Source organism: Colias eurytheme, chromosome 6 (assembly GCF_061535395.1).
Source record: "Colias eurytheme isolate Ceu_HAF_F1 chromosome 6, ilColEury1 Martin Lab GWU primary, whole genome shotgun sequence".
Classification (NCBI taxonomy): Eukaryota; Metazoa; Arthropoda; class Insecta; order Lepidoptera; family Pieridae; genus Colias; species Colias eurytheme.
The window spans coordinates 9,989,181-10,010,681 of NC_142985.1; the positions used below are offsets into that span (position 1 = coordinate 9,989,181).

At 34.4% G+C, this 21,501-nt stretch overlaps 5 protein-coding genes across 10 annotated transcripts in view; 2 read left to right on the plus strand and 3 right to left on the minus strand.

Moving 5' to 3' along the window:
- Positions 1 to 21,501, plus strand: part of LOC149907957 (protein rolling stone-like) — a 75,280-nt gene that overhangs the window by 31,837 nt on the left and 21,942 nt on the right. The gene's annotated exons all lie outside the window — the stretch shown is intronic.
- LOC149907961 (alpha/beta hydrolase domain-containing protein 17B) lies at positions 885 to 5,051 on the minus strand. The gene is made up of 4 exons (XM_090103084.1): positions 4,243 to 5,051; positions 1,571 to 1,703; positions 1,194 to 1,311; positions 885 to 1,078 (listed from the first exon to the last, which is right to left on the minus strand). Exons 1-3 carry the CDS (start codon positions 4,887 to 4,889, stop codon positions 1,228 to 1,230), a joined length of 864 nt encoding a protein of 287 aa, XP_089959210.1. The 5' UTR covers positions 4,890 to 5,051; the 3' UTR covers positions 885 to 1,078; positions 1,194 to 1,227.
- Positions 10,841 to 14,988, minus strand: LOC149907962 (F-box/WD repeat-containing protein 9-like). 2 transcript variants are annotated; one of them, XM_090103087.1, is made up of 6 exons: positions 14,839 to 14,988; positions 14,226 to 14,687; positions 13,825 to 14,136; positions 13,429 to 13,670; positions 12,789 to 13,329; positions 10,841 to 12,650 (listed from the first exon to the last, which is right to left on the minus strand). In XM_090103087.1, the coding sequence occupies exons 2-6, from the start codon at positions 14,343 to 14,345 to the stop codon at positions 12,552 to 12,554; spliced, it is 1,314 nt and encodes a 437-aa protein (XP_089959213.1). In that variant the 5' UTR covers positions 14,346 to 14,687; positions 14,839 to 14,988; the 3' UTR covers positions 10,841 to 12,551. The 2 variants fall into 2 exon arrangements, with proteins under 2 accessions (XP_089959213.1, XP_089959211.1); XM_090103085.1 differs by having other exon boundaries at positions 14,783 to 14,934.
- On the minus strand, positions 15,427 to 18,529 carry LOC149907963 (KRAB domain-containing protein 2-like). Of its 4 annotated transcripts, none has more exons than XM_090103095.1 (2): positions 18,129 to 18,263; positions 15,427 to 18,000 (listed from the first exon to the last, which is right to left on the minus strand). In XM_090103095.1, exons 1-2 carry the CDS (start codon positions 18,148 to 18,150, stop codon positions 16,715 to 16,717), a joined length of 1,308 nt encoding a protein of 435 aa, XP_089959221.1. In that variant the 5' UTR covers positions 18,151 to 18,263; the 3' UTR covers positions 15,427 to 16,714. The 4 variants fall into 4 exon arrangements, with proteins under 4 accessions (XP_089959221.1, XP_089959223.1, XP_089959222.1 ...); XM_090103097.1 differs by having other exon boundaries at positions 18,209 to 18,257; XM_090103096.1 differs by having other exon boundaries at positions 15,428 to 18,000; positions 18,089 to 18,529.
- On the plus strand, positions 18,724 to 21,476 carry LOC149907964 (general transcription factor 3C polypeptide 3). 2 transcript variants are annotated; one of them, XM_090103091.1, is made up of 2 exons: positions 18,724 to 18,832; positions 19,077 to 21,476. In XM_090103091.1, the coding sequence occupies exon 2, from the start codon at positions 19,098 to 19,100 to the stop codon at positions 21,474 to 21,476; it is 2,379 nt and encodes a 792-aa protein (XP_089959217.1). In that variant the 5' UTR covers positions 18,724 to 18,832; positions 19,077 to 19,097. The 2 variants fall into 2 exon arrangements, with proteins under 2 accessions (XP_089959217.1, XP_089959218.1); XM_090103092.1 differs by having other exon boundaries at positions 18,728 to 18,747.

A 21,501-nucleotide genomic window follows, 5' to 3' on the forward strand; every position in this document is an offset into this window, starting at 1 on the left:
TAGCATCGAAAAGATCACATAGCACATTTAGACGAGTCGATAGAAAATTTGAATCAGCACGTGGTCTCGAGCAGCGGGTCGGCCGTCGCGGTCGGCTCGCGCTCCACGGACGAGCAAATGATTTTCTGCGAGGCGGACTTGTAGAGGCGGCGCGGGCGCTCCTCGTCGTCCGAGTGCGCGCGGAGCGGCGCGCGCGGGGCCAGGCGCGCCGGCGACGGGCGCGGCGAGCGGCGCGGCGGGCACGTGCACTGCGCGCGCCGGCACTCGCAGCCCGCGCCGCCGCACGCCTCGCACACCACGGCCGCCGCCCGCTCCAGCTTGCCGCGCCGCCCGCGCAGCCGCCCGCCCGCGTCCGCCGCGCCCGCGCCCGCCGCGCTCAGCTCGTCGCGCGAGCCCGCCCGGGACGCCGGGTTCCTCACCCACGGGTCGACCGCGTGCGGCGAGTCGAGGGACGCTCTCGTCGCGGCCCCCATGCGCCGGCCCGCACTCTTGAGGTCGACCTCGCTCATTTTTCTCCAAGGATCGTTCGATACGGTGAGCGCGTCCGTTCTCGGCCTCGCGTCGTCGACGAGGGTGTGCAGAGAGGCGTCGGGGGACGATCGTTCGCTGCGGACCACCCGCGGGTACAGGGCCGTGACGAGGTTGCGGGGCGAGGCGGGGGGCACGCGCGGGGAGGGCGAGGGCGCGGGCGAGGGCGCGAGGGAGACGGCGGCGGAGGGCGCGGGCTCGGCGCGGGGCCGGTCCGAGTGCGAGCGGGCGCGCGCGCCGGGCGAGCGGCCCGCGGGCGTCACGTCGCTGAGGGACCGCAGGTGGATGCGTCGCCGCACCCCGACCGGCGAGTCCGCGTCGGTCACGTTGATACTAATGTTGTGAGCTATCGTTCGTGGACTGCGCGTCTCGGCGACGGCCTCATTATTGTCTACATTCTTGTCGAGATTGTGCGAACTCGAAGAACCGTTTACTGAATTTTTGTTGGGGCCGGCCCGGCTGGGCCCGGCCCCCGCTAGCTAGAGGAGTCTCTCTGTCGCCGAACTCGAAGTCCCGGAGCTCAGTGTGGAAGCAGGATTTGGATCTTCACCTGTGAGAGTCACACATTTATTTTTATTTCAGTAACAATTTGTTTGAGAATGAATGAACATGTATGCTATCTATAGTATGTTTGAAGATATAACAAAAAAATAATAATTATTTACCTTGAGTAGTTTGGCCTGAGGCCGGCAGTCTTTGTCAGTTGAGCAATTCCACTGAAACAAACCGCTTCAGTCTTTCGAGATATTGGTTGAAAAGTTCAACATCATTGTGTCCAGCTCCCTGAAAAAAATAAATCAATTATGAATGAAAATAAAAAAAAACATAAGATATCATTGATATCAGATGAGTGAACTTGATGTTGTCCCATAAATGTTTTAAGGGGAATTTAAGTTTATAATTATCGTATTATTTGGGACTGAGAGAAATGCAATATGCACAAAAATCAGTCTAGCTACTTTTGAGTTGAAAATTTTGTATTTACACTATATGTATACAGATATTTAGGAAAAATAAACTGATTAGTAAAACATTTTATTACCTCAACCCATAACGGTTCAACAGCACGTGGACAGCGTTCATAAATTGCTAGACCGTGTGAGAAGTCTATCACCTCATCTTCAGTTCCGTGTATAACAAGGACTGGAGAGGTCACTTTGGGGATCTTGTCAATACTGCAATCATTTTATTTGTAATTTAAACACAGTAGAGTTAAACACAGTTACAACAACAGTTTTAGATTATTTGTTATGTTAGTATATGTTAAAAATATGGTACATATACTTTATTTACTTATATTAAGTAATTTTTTATATACTAGCAATGATTGATCAGGGAAAAAAATGTAAAAGTTGAATATTTCGGAGATATTGGAACCATTGCTATCGGCAATACAGATACAATAAAGCTATGATAGTGCATTTATACATTCATGCAAATAATGATCATTATGATGAATCAAAACAACTTTTAGTCCACAATAGAATAAAGTAGATCAAAAAGCTAACTTTAATATGAAGTCTAAAATTATAAGAATACAATAAATTTGAATAAGTATCTTCAGACCCTACGTGAATGGATTTGCATTATGAAACAACAGTATTTATAAAGTGACAATATAGTTTTCATTGTTAAAGCACAGTCATGAATTGTAAATAGCTATGATTATTGGCATTGATACCTTACTGTGGATAATGGAGTACAAAGTCCTTAGTCTGTACTACAAAATATTAGATATATATTTATTAAATAATAAATATCCATTTAATTAATGGTCAATCTAAAAATCTTCTAAAAATCTAATCTCAGTTAATAATTTTTTTTTTAATATTAATCACATAGTAATGTTTGGATTTATATTGATATTAAGTATAGCACACTGAACAAATTAAAAAATGTATGCGTGTACTAGAGTACACACGTAAGAAGTGAAACTTCTTTATGACCTTAAAAATGTCACACGAGTATGGCGTAACGCAAAAATGACACGCGTACGGTGTAACGCAAAAATGTCACGCGTACGGCGTAACGCAAAAATGTTACACTAAATTTTTGTCCAACCCCGATAAAGAAGTTTCACTTCAAAAACTTTTACATTATTGAAAAACAATAGCTGGGGCTGTATTATAAGACCTATTTCCAGACAGATTATGCGGTGAATTGAACTGACTGGAAAATTATATTACGATTGCAATAACCAGCCATGGTTAATTATTATGGTATTACAGTAGAACTCCAATTATCCGAATTAATGGGGACCGGGACCCATTCGGATAATCAAATATTCGGATAATCGGATTTTTAAAAGAAGAAATTGCCATTGGAGAGAATAAAAGCTACGTTTGATATTGCACTATTTTTTATTGAATGAAATGAAAGAAACATGAAATTTTCACATGTTTTAAATATAAATAGAATGTACTTATGTACAAACTACAAGTTTAGAAATAAAAATCATTGTTTTTTAAACATCTCAAGTCAGTGTAGGCACAACGGCAAGTTAAGACAATTCAAGTCAAGACTTGACGCGCAAACACTGGCTTCGCGGGGGGAAGAATAATAGCGCACTTAACTTTTTGGACAATTTTTTGTGATTCGGATAATCGGCGATTCGGATAGTCGGAGTTCGGATAATTGGAGTTCTACTGTATTTGAATTTGCCAGTCTGTTCAATTCACGGCGTAAACTGACTGGGAATAAGAGATCATAATACGGCCCCGGGTATAACAAGATTTTTGAAATTCCAGTTTTGTGTAAGTAATATTGGTAATATTATTTCACAGTGTAGACCTCTATTCAGACTCCTTACAATCAAATGATGGACTAATGTCTAATTTATTAAGTTATGATAATATCTCACTAATTGTCTGAGGACATCTACAGAAATATTCATGGTTTATAACTAAATCTTGTTATCTTCCATAATATTATGTTTGATTGTTAGATTATTTCTCATTTCCCTTGGTTGGGTTTATTATTATCAGAAGGATCTTATGAAAGAAAACTTAGAAAAATTTACAAAAAAATTAATATTATGTTTATTCATTTTTTAAATAAACTTTTTTTGTTTATTGTTTAGTAAAACTTTAAACCTGTTTTTCAACAAGACCTTTTGAATTTTAGGGTATATTGTGCGGTTCATTAAGTACTGTGAAAAAGATTACAACAGATGATAATAGCCAATAATATGATTTGTATGTTTTGTTTTATACTGTGACGAGTTCATTTGATTATGTACCTAACAATATGTTGAATAATTAAAAGTACATAAATGTTCTATCTTGCATACAGCCTTATCAACTTTATCATAATTAGATTGCTTTAAGATATCCTAATAATTTAGATAATTTGAAGATTTTAAACTGATTTTACTAATGTGCTAATTGTAATAAGGTATATCTAAAAAAACCTAATTAAATTTTAGTGCAAGTAAAGTCAATTTGAAATGCATCAAAACTATCTTGCAGAATAACATTTTTTTTGCATCAGATGTCTTTTTAATTTAATAATCTAATAACAAAAAACCATTTAGATTCCTAACTAACTTGATTGGCATGACGATATTCAACACATCTATAAATGTGCATTTATGTTTATCATAATTTCCTCATTTTACTGTCTTTACGTTTTTGTTGGCAGTGCAGTATGTGTTGTAACTTCCTGAATGATAATAATGACTCATGTCCATATTATGTAAAATATAAGGAAGGTTACCTTGGAAATGCATCAAAAAACCATGTCCTTTTTGTATTAGGAAAGGCGACTCGCATCCCAGACATGAGTGGAGAGTGAAGAACCACAGCTCCGACTTCATAACGAGCAGCTAGATCTACTGTTGGCACAGTACCAATACTCTGGCCATAAAGAATAATATTCTCAGGACTTATGCCATAACGAGTCCTTAAAGCCTGCCATGCAGCATCAATATCTGCATACAAGTTTTTCTCTGACGGTTTACCTCCACTGACACCATATCCAGAGTAGTCATAACTGAATATGTTACAATTTATTCTAGTGCCTAAACCTAAATAAAAACTACTCATTTGTCCCAGATCTACAGCATTTCCATGTGAAAACAATATCGTGAAGCGAGCATTAGGGCTGCACCGAACAAAGAGACAAGCAATTCTGTTCCCCCTAGTCGTTCTCGAGTAGAACCCTTCTATATTTTCTTTTTCCCGTTCTGAATATTGCCATTCTGCTCTTTCCGTCAACGTTAAAGAGAATTTTGATCCTGTTTCGTCAGGTGTAAATGCATACGTGGGTTCAGGGGGCAGGAAGGCAAGCTTTGCTGCAATTTTTCCTGGGCATGGCGGACAACAAAACAAGCAACATAGTTCACTAAAACTTAACCCGTTCATCGTGAAATTTTATATATACATTTATACGTTAATAAAACAAGCACTATTCATTAAATACATCGACACACTAAACATGGGCCATAACGAAAATAAAAAGGATTTCACTGAAATTGACAGATATACAATAATTCAGCCATTTTTTAAACGTATTTACTTTTTAAACGTGGCCTTGGGGCTGGTGCCGAATGCCAGTTGTGACTTTATTATCTGTATACGAACTAGTAATTATCTGTTTTGTTAAAATAATAATTTTCTTTATTTAATATTTTTCTTAGCAACGATAAAATTGTATCAAATAAATTTTAATGTATCTTACATAACGCATTTATGTTTTTTCTCTATAATATAAAAAAATTACAGCTACTAATGGCGAACTTTCATTAGTCGATTTGAGCCCACGGCCCACGCGTCGTGTACTCATGTACGTAATTTTCTTCTTAAGGGCGCGTATAAAGTCAAATCACCAATCAACTTTTAGTTGATACGTGTAATATTCAAGACCAAATATAAAAAATAAAATATATGTAAAACTTGATGATATTTTCGATTATATTGTCAGATCAAAAACATAAAATATTGAAATTGACTCGATAGAAAAAATTCACGAAGTTACCTCTAAATTTCACACTTTTACGTTTTTTACTGGACATGGTAATACTTATTATGATTTTTTTTTCATAAACAATTATATTAAAACATTTGCAATATATTTGTCAGAGCATTTTGTGTAATTACTTTTAGTTTTGGTTTAATCACGATAAAACACTTTTGGCGCTTACTATATTTTTAATTACGCAAGAAATCATCTTCCATCGCACGTTCCGGGAGCTAAAAACATAATTCTATTTCATACATCAGACGCTATCGCTCCGTTGAGACGAGTAGACCACGCTAAAATTGCTGCGCCGTGTTTTATAATTACGCCGAATATTGATTTGTTGAAAATGGTAAACAACAAAATGAAAAGACTTAAGAAACGAGAACTAAAGAAGATTCAAATTGAAAAGATAACTAAATGTCGAAGGTAATAATGTATATAATGTATAATATAATAGTATTGTTATAATATTAATAAATAATAATTATAATATAAAAAGATAAGTCTTGATTTACCTATTTGAGAAAGTTTAGTTAGGTAAATAAAATTCATAGTGGTACCTAATTCTTACAGTCGCGGTGCAATCAATCAAGTCAAGAAAGATTTATATTATTATTATTACTATAGGCAGATTCTATGTTCGCTCCAGTAAATAATAATATCAATAATATGTAAACCGGTTGTGAATAGTACATATATATTATATTTACAATCTGTATTAGATAATCATACATAACATCTATACATAGGTATAACAAATTCGTACGAAAGTCAAAATTGTACTTACATTGAATAGGTATTTTTTTTATAATATACATATGTATATGTATATATATAATATATTCATAATCTGTATTACATAGTAATATGTAGTACATATCTATACATAAATATAGTTTTTAGAATTTTTGTATGTGTGTCTGTATGTAGGTATGTCTGGGCTCTAATTTTGGTGCAGATATAGCTTGAGACCTGAGAAAGGTCATAGGATGAGTTTTATCCCGTAAATAAAAAAAACTGTCTGTGTTTGTCTGTTTGTTTGTACACGCTAATCTCCGGAACTACTGGACGGATTTGAATGAAAGTTATTTTGTTGTGTAGGTACTATTATATTATCCGGGAAATATAAAATAATAATTTATTTTGAAAACTGAAACACCTGATGCAGAACCGCAACAGACCACCTAAACTATAGATTCATTTGAGAAAGTTTATCCAGGCGAGTTTGGATATTATTATTTGTGTAAATTCTGTAAATTCGTTTCCGCGAGTTGAGTATTCATGCGACGATATTTATAGATACCTACATTCATAGTGCAACACACTGCCTTGCCTACAATTTACAAAGACACTTTTTATACTTAGTTATGTAGGTACCTAATTCCTACGGTCGCCTTGCAAATGCAATCAATCAAATTGACCCTGTTTGAAAGTAATTTACTAATTTCACAGAACAATTTTAAATTTGGAAAATGTGGACCCTCACTCTCAACCTGTGTCTACTGACTATTGCCACGCAGAAAAAAATACTCCAGAAAGGTACCTGCTAAAGTTACCAGCTGTCGATAAAATAATACGTAAATTTCGAAGAACTTTGTAATATTTTATAAAGGATAATTTTTATTTTTATTTTTAGAATAATTGCTGAGTCGAAAAATGTCGTACAATCTAATAGTCCATTGAATAAAAAGTTCTAGAGTGCGTGAGTTAGTAACGTAAGATGTTTCTTCGGAAACATGTCAAGAGTCCCTAGGTAATAAACATACTAAAACCCCGGGCCACTAGGAGGAGCCCCGGAGTGGGGGGAGGGGGAAAATGGGTCCATTTTTTCATTTTTCGCTTAAATCTCAAAAACGGTACATGTTAGAGAAAAACTTTCAAGGAAAAGTTGAAAGGCCATAAAATTATCTACAAGTTGTACCTGAATCATTTTTTCCTATATCCTACCGTTTCTGAGTTATACGCAGTAAAACATGATTTTGGCTCAAACAATTTCCACATCAATCGATCAAAAAATATTTCTTTCTTCCAAAAAACTCAAAAGTGCTACTTGTGACCGGTACTGATAGATTGCTCTTAATTAGGTCTATAATTGGTAAAATAAACACATTCCTCCATGGAAGCCTTTAGGAGGAATCGATTGTCAAAATATTATATTATGGTAGTTTGAGTTACTGAACTTGATCTTTTTATTTTTTTCTTCCAAAAAACTCATAAGTGCAACTTGTGACCGGTACAGATAGATTGCTCATAATTGGGTCTATCATTGATAAAAATACCAGATTCCACCATGGAGGCCTTTAGGAGGTATTGAATTTTATTAGGGTAGTTACGATACATGAACTTTTTAACTAACTACCCTAATAAAATTCAATTCCCCGTAAACGCCTCCATGGTGGAATCTGGTATTTTTATCAATGATAGACCTAATTATGAGCAATCTATCTGTACCGGTCACAAGTTGCACTTTTGAGCTTTTTGGAAGAAAAAAAATAAAAAGTTCATGTATCGTAACTACCCTGATAAAATTCAATTCCCCGTAAACGCCTCCGTGGTGGAATCTGGTATTTTTAGCAATGATAGACCTAATTATGAGCAATCTATCTGTACCGGTCACAAGTTGCACTTTTGAGTTTTTTGGAAGAAAAAAATAAAAAGATCAAGTTCAGTAACTCAAACTGCCCTAATATAATATTTTGACAATCGATTCCTCCTAAAGGCTTCCATGGAGGAATGTGTTTATTTTACCAATTATAGACCTAATTAAGAGCAATCTATCAGTACTGGTCACAAGTTGCACATTTGAGTTTTTTGGAAGAAAGAAATATTTTTTGATCGATTGATGTTGAAATTGTTTGAGCCAAAATCATGTTTTACTGCGTATAACTCAGAAACGGTAGGATATAGGAAAAAATGATTCAGGTACAACTTGTAGATAATTTTATGGCCTTTCAATTTTTCCTTGAAAGTTTTTCTCTAACATGTACCGTTTTTGAGATTTAAGCGAAAAATGAAAAAAATGGACCCATTTCCCCCCTCCCCCCACTCCGGGGCTCCTCCTAGTGGCCCGGGGTTTTAGTATGTTTATTACCTAGGGACTCTTGACATGTTTCCGAAGAAACATCTTACGTTACTAACTCACGCACTCTAGACCCCCCTTGGAGGGACTCATTCAATGGACTATAACCAAATTAATCAAAATAAAGTTCTGGAGGAATGTGTGTCGTCGACTGCGTATGTTTATTTAAAAATAGTATCTATACTCGCTATTTCGACAGACTTTTTTTACGGATTCGTGCTCTATACTGTTTCCCTAATATTGTTTTTTTTTTATATATTACATACAGACAGTTTTTACTTTTTTTATTGTTTTATAATATGTATAGATTATCATTAATAATTATAAACAAATAATAATAAAAAGACATATTACATAATTTGTGATGATTTCAACTTCACTGTTTTATACAATTATTTTAGACAACATACCTACTAACTACCGAAAATACGCGTTGAACGAGCGAAGAATATTGTGTATAATTTAGCGTGCGATGAACTTTACGTACGTTGGATGAGCCGGGTGTATGAGGGTATTGTGAGGGCGCGCGGCATGGCGCGTAATGTGCGGGGCTTAATCGTAGAATTATCTGGCTTTATACGCCTTCTTAACCACTCAAGTGCGGGAGCCATTTTGCAAAAATCGGGTCTTGTGCGGAACCGGCTCCCGGTGCCGCCGCAGTTGGGGTTTTTGGCGGTCCAATATTTTTTTAAAGTCGATTATCTCAGATTCCTTTATCTAGCACATTTGCAAGTATATATGTATATTCATAGATAATAAAATAGTCTATGCCTTGTCAAAACATGGTAACATTTAAATAAATAAAAACAACTTGTAAGTCAAAGCAAATGTACCCTTGTAATTTTTGTTACATTTTGTCTGCTAATAAAAAATTAAAACAGCTGTTCAGTGAGATTTTAATATTTATTGATCCTTTGTTACACTCTTCTTACGAGAAAATAAAAACATCATACCCTCCCATACATTTTTTTTACACATTCCTTGTTTATTTTTTTGTACAAAAAACTACCTACTCAATGTGTCATGAAAAGTGGGCCACTTAAATCATGTGGTTATGTTGTTATCTTGATTTATAGCTAGCCTGTTCTTTCCTTATCATGTCATATAAGTTAGAAAGAGGAAGGTTATTAGACCGTTTTATAAAGCGAACGCAAAACCCACGACTGTTGATCGACCGGGAGCCGGTCGCAACGCACAAGCCCCTGAATGTGGATCGACCGGCTCCCGGTCGTTCAGCACTTGAGTGGATATTATCTTTCCAATCCACCCAATCTAATAAAACAAGCACTTACGAATGAAATTGAATAATTAAAAAATTTTTAGACTTGCTAGCTATCCACCGATTAATATATTTTCATGGGTCATTATCACGATCGATCTAAAGTAGGCGGGGAATCCCTGCAAAATTCCTGCAAGCAGTGGAACGAAAATACATGCTCTAAAGAAAATACAATACGTATCGTCATGATAATATACAGATTACCTAGTAGTGATATACTGAAGTCAGGAGGTAGAGCCCACAGAGCAAGTAATATCCGAATCACCCCCATGTACCTATGTTATGCGGTTTTTGGTATTTTCGGAGCTTAGACCTAGGGCTCTAAGTTTCGGAGTTATGACGTTTTTTCAATTTTTCACCGAGTACGATGAGATTTTTATTTAGGGTGACGTGAATTATTGCGTGCTAAGCCTAAGCTGAAAGATAGGCCGATTCAGTGTGGTAATATTTACTACTTAGCTTCCCGCCTGCGTTTTCAAAGAAAAACCCGCATAGTTCCCGTTCCCGTGGGATTTCCGGGATAAAACCTATCCTATGTGTTAATCCAAGTTACCCTCTATGTGTGCTAAATTTCATTGTAATCGGTTCAGTAGTATTTGCGTGAAAGAGTAACAAACATCCATACATCCATACTTACAAACTTTCGCCTTTATAATAGTAGTAGGATTATCTATCTCCTATTCTTTTCTTCTTTACTCTTTTATTTTCTCCTTGGTTCAGTGCCCAGTTGGTAAAGCGTAGAACCAAGCGAGGGGTCCTGGATTCGATTCCGGTTGGGGACCAAAAAAAAATTTCTTGGTCTGGCAGGACAAAGAATAATAATTGTGATCTGCTTGTTTGTAAAGAAAATCAATCAGTGGGACGGATGTAGGTATAATGCATCAGCTCCAAACCTCACAAGGCGACACGGGAATTCACTTAAGCCTACTTAAGTTGTTATCCCACTTTCAGGAGACAAATACATTGAGTCTAAATTTATTTAAAAATTAAACGCATTTTAAATCGACATTTTAATAAGTTATTTTATACAAATTTTACAATGTTAAAATCGCCGTTAAATAGGTACGACTTCAGGCTCGACTTAAAAATGAATTTGAATATTATGAACATAAAAATCATTGATAAAACAATTATTTCAAGTATTTTATTACTGTTTACAGGATAAAACCATAGTTGAAAGAGAGAAGTAGGCGAACTCCTAGCGCTTAGGAGCACACACTTGTCACATTGATATTTTAAATAATAGCACAAACACCGACCACTCACAGCAATGGCGCGGCTCGCATAAGACAGGTATCAGAGTGGGAACCGAGCACCGTTTTGTGCGAGCTTACATACATGAATAGGGGGCAGGGCCATTGACCAAGCGGTCCGCGTTCATACTTCTCACTTTTTACTATGATAAAATCATAAAAGGGAAAAATACATGAATATTCTTAATATTACTTTTGCTTCTGGTTCAATAAAACCCTCTTAAATTTCCCTGTTTTTGATCAAAGCATTGCTGTTCGAGTGAGATAAATCACAATAATAATAAGGTAACTTTTAAATTATGTAGGAATAAAATAAAGTTTATATCAGAGAGCTTACATCAATAATAAAAAAATCATAGTCTCAATTATATTGAGTTTAAAAAATATGATATACACCCAATAATATTATAAAGTGGAAAGCTGTAGGTAGGCTAAACACGCTCCGGCACGTGGCGCGCTGATATAATATGGCTAATTAGCCAGAATTTACTTCAGTCTTCTCTTTTTCGCTCAAAATAATTGAACCATGCCATCTTCGTCTAATTATGTGTGCGTTATGTAATTAGCGTTTTAAATCGAATATTCTGTTGTATCCTATCTACATCTTTTTACTTAAAATATAATTATGTGTATACCTTATTGTTTTGTTTTACAAAGCTGCTCCATTGCCATTATGTATTCATAAAAAACACTTTAAATAATAATAAAAGATTGCCTCGGAAATCGGATACAGACTGAAAATTTCAATGTGTATGAATAACTTTATACACATTATGTAATTAAATAATACATTATCTCACAACTTCTCCACACAGATATTATAGTCATACAAAATAATAAAATGTGCAAATTTTGAGCTCCAACAATTAGTCAGTCATAAAACAACATTAGTCAGTCATAAGAAGTCTTCATCAAGATAGATTATTAATACTTATAAGAATTTATTTAAATTATAACAAATATTTTTTTTTTTTAATAAAAAGAAAAATATACTAGTTATCACAATGTTATGTTATTGTTCATAAAATCTTTGTTACTGTAATGTTAATATGATTATATGAGTAACAACTGAGGTTTTCTATTATTGGAATTGATTTTATTAAAAGTAATTTGTAACAATTTGTCCATGTTTTGCAATTTTTTCATTTTTGTGTTAATCACAGAAAAAATCTATTATATAAATTGGCAATAAGTACATATTAGAAAACATTTTTGAGCATTTTTGTAAGCCCTGTTTAAAATAAACGTTCAAAGATATTTTTAAATGTAGGTTAATCATGGACATAATACATCTTTAAATTGTTGCTATATATATCAAATTCTCAATGTTAATAAAATAATAAGATTGAACATAAATTAATTCAAGTGCTATTTGGTTAGCTTCTCAAGTATAAATCTAATAAGTAATGGATGAAAAAAGTATAATTTTAAATATAATTTGTTTTTTAAACTTTCATATATTATCTGTTGATTGTGCTTCCTCCTTTGGGGTCCAAAATTCAAGTGCATTGTCACAAGTCCCAACTGCTAGTATGCCATTTTGATATTGTAACTGTAAGTAATAAAGTTTAATAATTTATAAAACCTTAATCATATTAAATCAATCATTAAAAATATGTCATCAACACAGACTGGTAATTTGGTAAAATGTTTGTATTGGTCTGAGGTCACCAATGTTTTATTTACCTACCTTTGTTACATCAACAGTAGTTGTTTTAATACTACAATATTCCTGAGGTGGATAACAATTGTATAAAAATTTAACTTCTCCTTGATCTGAGCATAGAATCATATTTCCCTTGCTTTGATAGCAACCAGCAATTTTATGAGATGGTTCAACAATTGGAGTTTCTTTCCAAATTTCATGAGACCTAATGTAAACAAAATCTTCAGGACTAAAAACATGAAGTGAACCTGTAGAGTCACCTACATATATTGCTGATGAATTCATATTAACACAAACAGGGTATTGTTTTTCTTTAGGTATCTTTATGTTGTGTTTAATCATTTTCCCTGCAACTCTATCCCATATTGCTAACGTCTTGTCTTCACTTACAGATGCAACCATATTTTTGTATGCACTAAGAGCTAATATTGGTCCTTTGTGAGGTTTATAAAAACTAATTGGGTTTGGTCCTGATCTTAAGTCAAAAGACAGCACTTTATTTGAATATAGTCCAGCCATTACAATATTATTCCACGCTACAACAGATAAAGCAGTCATACCACATCTGAAAAAAATAATTTTATATGTTAGAGAATGGAGAAAATGCAACAGTACAATATTGCACTAACTAAAATGATTGTTAATTTAGTACAAGATCTATTACCGAAAGGTTTCCACACAAGAAAACTCAGCACCTAAATCCCATGCTTTGACAGTATTGTCCCAAGAGGCAGAATATACAATTGAAGCACAGTCTGTATTGTCAGCGGCAAGATCCCAAACCCAGCCAGCATGAGCATCATGTCTCATCTTCGTAGGCTTATTATCTATATCAGATCTCATCTCCAGTATGTTCCACATTGCCAAACTTCTATCCCTTCCACCAGATATACATGTTTCACCTTTCTAGTAAAATATATGAAAATACATTACAATCTATGGTTTGACTAAAACTTTTAAATTTGTTAAAAAAATGGGGTACTTTTTCTTTGTATATAAAATAAATAAATCAAATACATAAATCTACTTTTAAGAAACTTTTTGAATTATAATTACCTACATTTAACAAGAGCACTGCATCCACAGAAGCATAGTGAACATCCTTTATTATTATGTGTTGTGTTGTATTCTCAACATCAGTCCATTTCTTTTTCTCAGAATCTATTTCAACACATACTTCCTCCCAATCAATTTGCACTTCATCCCATATTTTCAAATTTGGTAAAGCGGGAAAACAACCATTCATTTTGTTATTTACCCAATACTTCCATAAATGATCATCAGCCAATATATCCTCAAACCTTGTACAGACCCTACTAAATGTATACTTTAAAAAATGACAATCCAGGAAGGAACATATTTTTAAAATGATCTGTAAAAAATAGTTGTTATTATTATCAAAGCAATATATTATTTTATAGGATAGGAACTAGGAAGTAAAAAAAAAAAAAATTACAATACCTCAACTGGCATATCTGATAATGTGGGTTCAGCTGCTTTATAAATATCATCAGTATTCTTTACATATTCGCTTTCTATATCTTTTAGTGGATCTCTGAGTGCTTGCAGAATTTCACACATTTTTAAAGAAAAATTTTATGAGAACTTTGTTTCAGAAATAACAGCAATGATGTAGTTGATTTTTCTTGCATTGGCAATGATACAGCCAATTAAAATAAGGTTTTCTGTATAAGGCAGTTGTTACTCATGATCAAGGGTAAGTGACCCAGTATTTTCATTCGTTGTTTAGAAAGGTATATGTCAGAGAAGACTTATATCAGAAGCTAAATTTTAACTGTATATTTTAAATACATAGCTTTGTTTAAAACAAAATTGGCGTTCAAAACGAATGTTTTGAATAAACTATTTCTAATTTGACACAGACCTATGATTTCAAGAATGAAGATTGAAGACACCTGAATTCTGAAACATATTTACATTTTTAAAACAAAGAATAAAAACAGAATGACCACAGATTATGAATGATGTCATTATAATTCTTTACCCTAAGTCTTTACCTTACTAATTTGACTTATTTTACAGGAAATAAATAGTATTTAAAACTAATATTTACTTTTCAAGCACAATCACAGCACAAGAATATGTTTATGTAATAGAAATAGTCAATAGAACTTCAGACAACAAACAAATTTCAAAAATCAAAATGACAACATAAATCAGTCAGTCAGAAACTTCAAATAATTAAGGTCCGACCGCACTAGGCGTTTGGCGTACCTACGCGTCAGCATAGCTACCAAAGAGGATATAATTACTACGTTTTACGATAGCTACGTCACCCTACACTGCATATTATCTTTTCTATGAAATTATACGAGGTTTTAACTAATAACGCACTAAATGAAGTGCATTGAGTTGAGAATTCTCGATTTATAATAAAAAATATTCAATGTACAGTTTTGACTTTTCTACAATTTCTTTACACTTTAATATATGTACAGAAGTTGTTCTGCCTTTCTCTTACGAAAATAGGTGTTGTTCGATTCTCCGACCTGCCCAAATTGCACACAAAATTTCATGAGAATCGGTCAAGCCGTTTCGGAGGTTAAGATCACAGATTAAGTAGTTACACTTTACATACATAATATCTTACATAATATTATTATATAATATTAGATAAGTGAAAAGGAAATTTAAAAATGTTAGAAACAGTTTCTTGATAGAAAGCTTAGATCAAAATAAAATAACTAAATACTAAGAGTAAATATTTGTATCCAATTGAATGATACAATCGACAGAAATCGAAACAATATCTAGTAATATTTAATTTTATTTCTTTAATATGTCACATCGTAGCCAATTTGCATAATTACCCGTTCAATTCATAGCCTAGCTTCTTAATTGAACGGTGTCGTTGACCTAGCCACGGATTTCATTATGACTGAATGCTAGCACAGAATACAAGACGACTTGAATCTTCATAATATTATAACGTTCGAAACCGCAACACGAGAATAATGAGAATGAATGACGTAAGCATTATTTTTGCATCGATTTTTTTACGCATGCATTTTGTATATAGTAATTTTGAGATTAAGAATAAGTAATAAAGATAAAATTAAAGTGGGGTTTTTCTGTAGCTGATTAAGAATTACAAGAAGAATTAATACACCTTTTAAGGGCAAATACTATTACAGTGCTACGTACGTTCCGAAACTTTATTTCGCTATACATATACCGAATAACTCAAAACGCTAATTTTCATCTAAATATTAAATTATTTTAGCAGGATGTAGGTTCCTAAATGTAATAATTATATTTAACCAGTGAGTATTTGCAAAAATAATATTGTAAAATAAATAAAACTAAATTCAAAACAACAAATATGCACACAAAAGCTATGTCATTAATATAGCGGCTCAACCATCAGCTCAACCTATAGCTTCAATGCTTCAATGTGTGCTTCAATAGTGCTACGTCATTATTTCGTCGCAGGGGCTTAGTTCCCTACACAGTTCCCTATCTGATTATCTGTCAAACGTGTGCTAGTGTAATAGGGTGACCATCAGTCGATTAAGTAGAAATTTTTGATTTGAAGTTGTTTTGTTGATGTTGGGAATAAAAATATTGTAATCATCTGGTAATCATGAGATAACTTAGATAGGATAACTTAGACCATAGCCACTGGGGGCTAGCGACAGCCACTTGACAATTTTTTTTTTCATATATTTTGTCGCGGACACTTCTTCACAACTTGTAGCAAGATGTCGCCACCTGCAACACGTGTGTGGTGCGTCTATGTACAGGTATGACATACTATATTAGTGACAAATGAAATCTGACCCTCTATTCTGTGTCAGCTTTGCGTGAAATGCCCTGTTTAGAAAATAAACCTGACACGCATGGGATTTTCTTAAATTACTTCGCCATACTAAATACTACTATTGATCAGATAGTTCTATATTTAGTTTCAACTTTATGAACACCATTGTCTAACTTGTGCATTTTTTAATATTATTATTGATCATTTCTTCTGCTGGACGTTTAAGTCCACTGTATGTTGAATCGTATTCTTCTTTTATATCTTGTTCAACCTTATACTCTATGCCTACAACTTCGGAACTGTGACCCTTTTCACCAACAGTTATTGCCCCTGCAACTTTATTATGATTATTACACCATTCACATTTGTACGCTCCAGTGACATCATTGTGGCATACTGCGCAAGTGACGTTTAACTCATAGCGTTCAATAGAGGTTTTAGAATTATTGTCATTGTTGCTATGGTCATGATTTGTAATTTCATCTGGTTCTTGCTTTATATTTTTTTTTAATTGTTCCTCTGTGTCTGAAGCTAAAAGAGAAGATGTCGCAATATGAGTTTCTTTTAAACTTGCTTTCGGTTCATTCCCAAATAAAGCTTTATACGGAGACGTTCCAATTGTTTGATCTAATGAAGCATTTATCGAATATTGCACGAAAAAGCAGCCAACAGACCAGTTTGTTGATTTGTTTTCACTCATCCAGGTTCGCAGTATATTTTCCACGTCATGTTTGCTACCGTTGCTGGATTGACGACAACGCGAATTCTCATATACAATTTTACAATCGGGCCACAATAAATTTAATTCTTTTGTTACATTTGCAGTGAACTCACGACCATTTTCCGACTGTAAAATGTAGGGTGCTCCAAATATTAAAAAAATCTTTAACAACTCGGAAGCTACCTCACTAGCTTGTTTTGTTTTAAGAGGACGCAGGTTTAGAAATTTGGTTGCGTTGTCTTGATAGTTTAAAAGCCAATTAAACTCTCCATCGGGACAGCACTGGAAATCGACAAGATCTACTTCTCCTCGCAAATTAAAATCACGTGAGGCGATTGGTTTCGCCACAATCGCTTTTACTGGGGCGTCTCTTTTGGTTTCACATACAGGACAAAGAGACAAAAAAAATTCCACTGCCTTCTTTGGAATGTAGTATTTATTCTTTATACTGTGCAATATTTTATCTCGTCCACCATGGCCACAAGATGTATGTATATCTGATAAGACATCAAAATACTGTTCTCTGGGTAGAATGCGTATCGTAGGAGCAGTGTCAGTGAGTCGTTTAAAAATTAAACAATCTTCATTTGCATTTGCTATAATGTCGTATTTCTTCATATAGTAATAATCCATAGCCGTCTTTCGCTGTCCTGAACTCATGGGCATCCTAGCTCTTTTTATGTCGTTTATAACCTCTTCAATTCTTTCGGATGTCCAAGCTTTTCGATGCGATCCTAGAAAGATAATTCACAAATCACATGAAGTTTTATGATCTATTATCCACTATATAATAACATAATTTACAGAACAGAAAATAATTACCAGCTGATGAAGTAATAAAACGTATTACAGAAATACAGACCAACCTTGATGCTGTCGGTCATATTCAGCTAGTCTTTGATCGAAAGTTTCTTTAAAATTTAAAGGGTTCGGAGCAGTCACAAGTAAATTTACATTTTCCTCGTCACAAAACTCTTCCATTGTCCTCACACTTCACAGTACTCTTCTTGCTTGTAAACACAACAAGACTGAGAATTATATCAACAAATTACTATACCGTTGCCATATGACAGTCATAGATTATATTATATCTATTTTATTGTAAGTGAGAAACATTTTCTGCTAGAAAATGGAAATAAATGTTTCACAATAAAGAGCGAAAATATTTGCCTAGTTTTTGATCAAATGGCTAAATAAAATTTAGGCTGCTAGTTGATTGGCCGCCATTTTACTGAACGGCTGGCAGTTGACATAAATGTCAAAATTGACTTTTCAACACTTTTCAAGCACTCTATTGTCAAAACCTCTGAGGTCAAAACCTTATTCATTGGGTCAAAACCAAGTCAACTGTGATAAATGACGTTGAGTGTTGACTTGACCCGTATTATTATAGTACTCTTTGGTGTTGACAATTCCGTTCAGCAGTTTCATATATAAAAAAGTACTCTGTGTTCAGCAGTGTGGCGAGTGTTGGTGGTGGTGTGGTGCCTATATTTATTTGGAGTTTGGACTGATTCGGACCAATGCAATTTAAAAATACTCAAAATATGTCTACTGAATACTTAAGTACATATTTGATAAAAGAATTAATTTTGCAATATACTTTTCACAGAACATATTTTACTCAGTGTTTTGATAGCATGATAAAGCTTGTGTCCAGAATGTAACAAATTTTTCCAAAATTAAATTATAAAATAAGCAGTAAAAAAAGCATTGTTCGTTATAAATAAGAAATTGTTTTGAACTTTAAACATACGGGTAAAGTAATCAGTTTTTTTTAATAATTACATATTCCTATTAATACTTCTAGAAAATTGTAATACCTGTTAAAATGGATGAAGAAGCAGCAAATCAAATGGGTGTCAAAATGGAATTAGACACAGAACTAACAAATAAATTTTTGAATGGTGAAATGTCTTTCGCTGAATATTCTAGTGAGTGGTACGATTGTGAAGATGAAGATGAAGTTGATGATGCAGAGAAAAAAACAGAAGAGCCGCAGCAGACTGCAAAAAGACGTCGCAGAGTCACCCGCTTGACCCCAGCTTTGGTTGGATTAATGGGTGAGGCCAATTTACGATTTGCTAGAGGAGAAATTGAAATGGCAGAAAAGATGTGTCATGAAATAATTAAACAATTACCAACAGCCTCGGAGCCCTACCAAACTCTGGCACAAATATATGAACATGATTCTGAGAAGGCTTTGCAGTTTTCTCTCTTAGCTGCTCACTTATCTCGAACTGATGTTAATGAGTGGTTAAGATTAGCTGCAATCTCAAAACAAAAGGGTAACCACAAACAAGAGATGATCTGCTATACTCAAGCTATCAAAGCAGATCCACAGAATATTGATATCCACATGCAAAGGCTTGATCTAATAAGCAAGATTGAAGAGATGAAGCTTACATTAAGTGCTTGGTTTATCTCAAGAGTGAAATGTTATCATAAAATTGTGACATGCCTTGCCCCAACTCATGGTGAAATAATAATGAAACATGCAAGGCTAGCTGCCTCTTTATATCATGATGCAAATGAAAAGAGTAAGGCATATGAAGTTATGCAAACTGCATACAAAAAGTGTCCCACTCTGTTTACCCTGGAAGATCTTAATATTTATTTGGAATTATTAATATCACAGAAGGAATTTCAAAAATGTCTAGAAGTATTTGTGGCAAGTGTTGGTGTGGACATTGAAGCAGAAATAGAGACAATTCGAAATTCCTCAAATGAAATTGAAGAACACACTAATTACACTAAGTGTTTGATACCAAGTGATTTAGCAATAGATCTTAAGTGTAAACTGTTGGTTTGTTTTATTCATTTAGGTGCAATAAATCTTGTTAAGACATTTTTAGATGATTTTTTGACTAATGACGTTGAAAAAGCTGGAGATTTGTATATGGACATTGAAGAGGCATTTTCAGCTGTTGGTCATCATGAAATGGCTATGCAACTATTGGAACCTCTAGTAAAAGCTCCCAATTTCGACCTTGGAGCAGTGTGGCTCAAATATGCAGAATGCCTTCTTAATTTAGAGAGGGAAGATGAAGCAGTTAGTGCTTTTTACAAAGTTTTAGAACATGCACCACAACATCCTGATGCTCGTCGGAAACTCTTTTCCATACTAGAAAAGAAAGGTTGTATAGACGAAGCTTTAAATGTTCTTCAACAAGACTATAAATATGTTGTAAGTCCCAGTCTCTTATATGAACATTGTACTATACTTAAAAGATATAATAGGATACCCAAATATTTGGAAGTTGCAGAAGCTTTATTATGTAGAACTTTAACAAAATTTAATCATGAAGAAGAGTTGAAAATAGCTTGCAGGGCAAGAGGTGGAGTTGAACTTATTCATGAATTTCGGACATTAAGAGGAGAAAGTGCCTATCATGAAAATGATTTGCAATTTGAGGATGAAACCTTCAAACTTAGCCCTAAACAGGAGTGGGATTTGTTTAATGAGTTGCTCACCATTGCTTGTGATTTAAAACAATACTCAACTATGCAAAGACTAACATATAGTGCTATGCTTATAAAAGGCTTATCATCTCATAAAAGAGAAATAGAATTCTATATTTTCCAAGCGAGTCTTCTTAATAAAAACTATGTTCATGCAATGAGATTTATACGAGAATTTGCTCAAAGAAATACTTCAAATAGAACATGGAATTTATTGAGCCTGGTTATAAACTCCCTAGAGGACACCACCCAGAGCAAGTTCCTGACGAGGCTTTTCCACAAAGAACCACATTGGGTCAAAAATTTGTTCTTAGGCAATAATTATTTAGTATCTGGTAGATATCTTGTTGCTCTTAAATACTTCTTGGAATATCATGAGCAGTTTAGAGAACCATTATCTGCTTTTTTGATATCTATTACTATTTTATCTATGGCTGCCCAAAAAACTGTTGATAAACATCATAACCTTATTCTACAGAGTGTGTCGTATATGCTTACATATAAACAGTTGAGAAAATGTGACCAGGAAGCTTATTACAATTTAGGACGGCTCTATCAATTGTTAAACATTAATAATTTAGCCATAGAATATTATGAGAAAGCTTTATCGTGCGAGCCTATAACAGTGTGCAGTAAGCATGGAAAGATAGATTTGAAAATGGAAACTGCATATAATCTTGTCATATTGTATAAAGATCACTCACCTGAAATGGCTAGAAAAATAATGCTAGAGTATCTTGTTATTTAAATAATAAATGTTTTAAATGGTATAT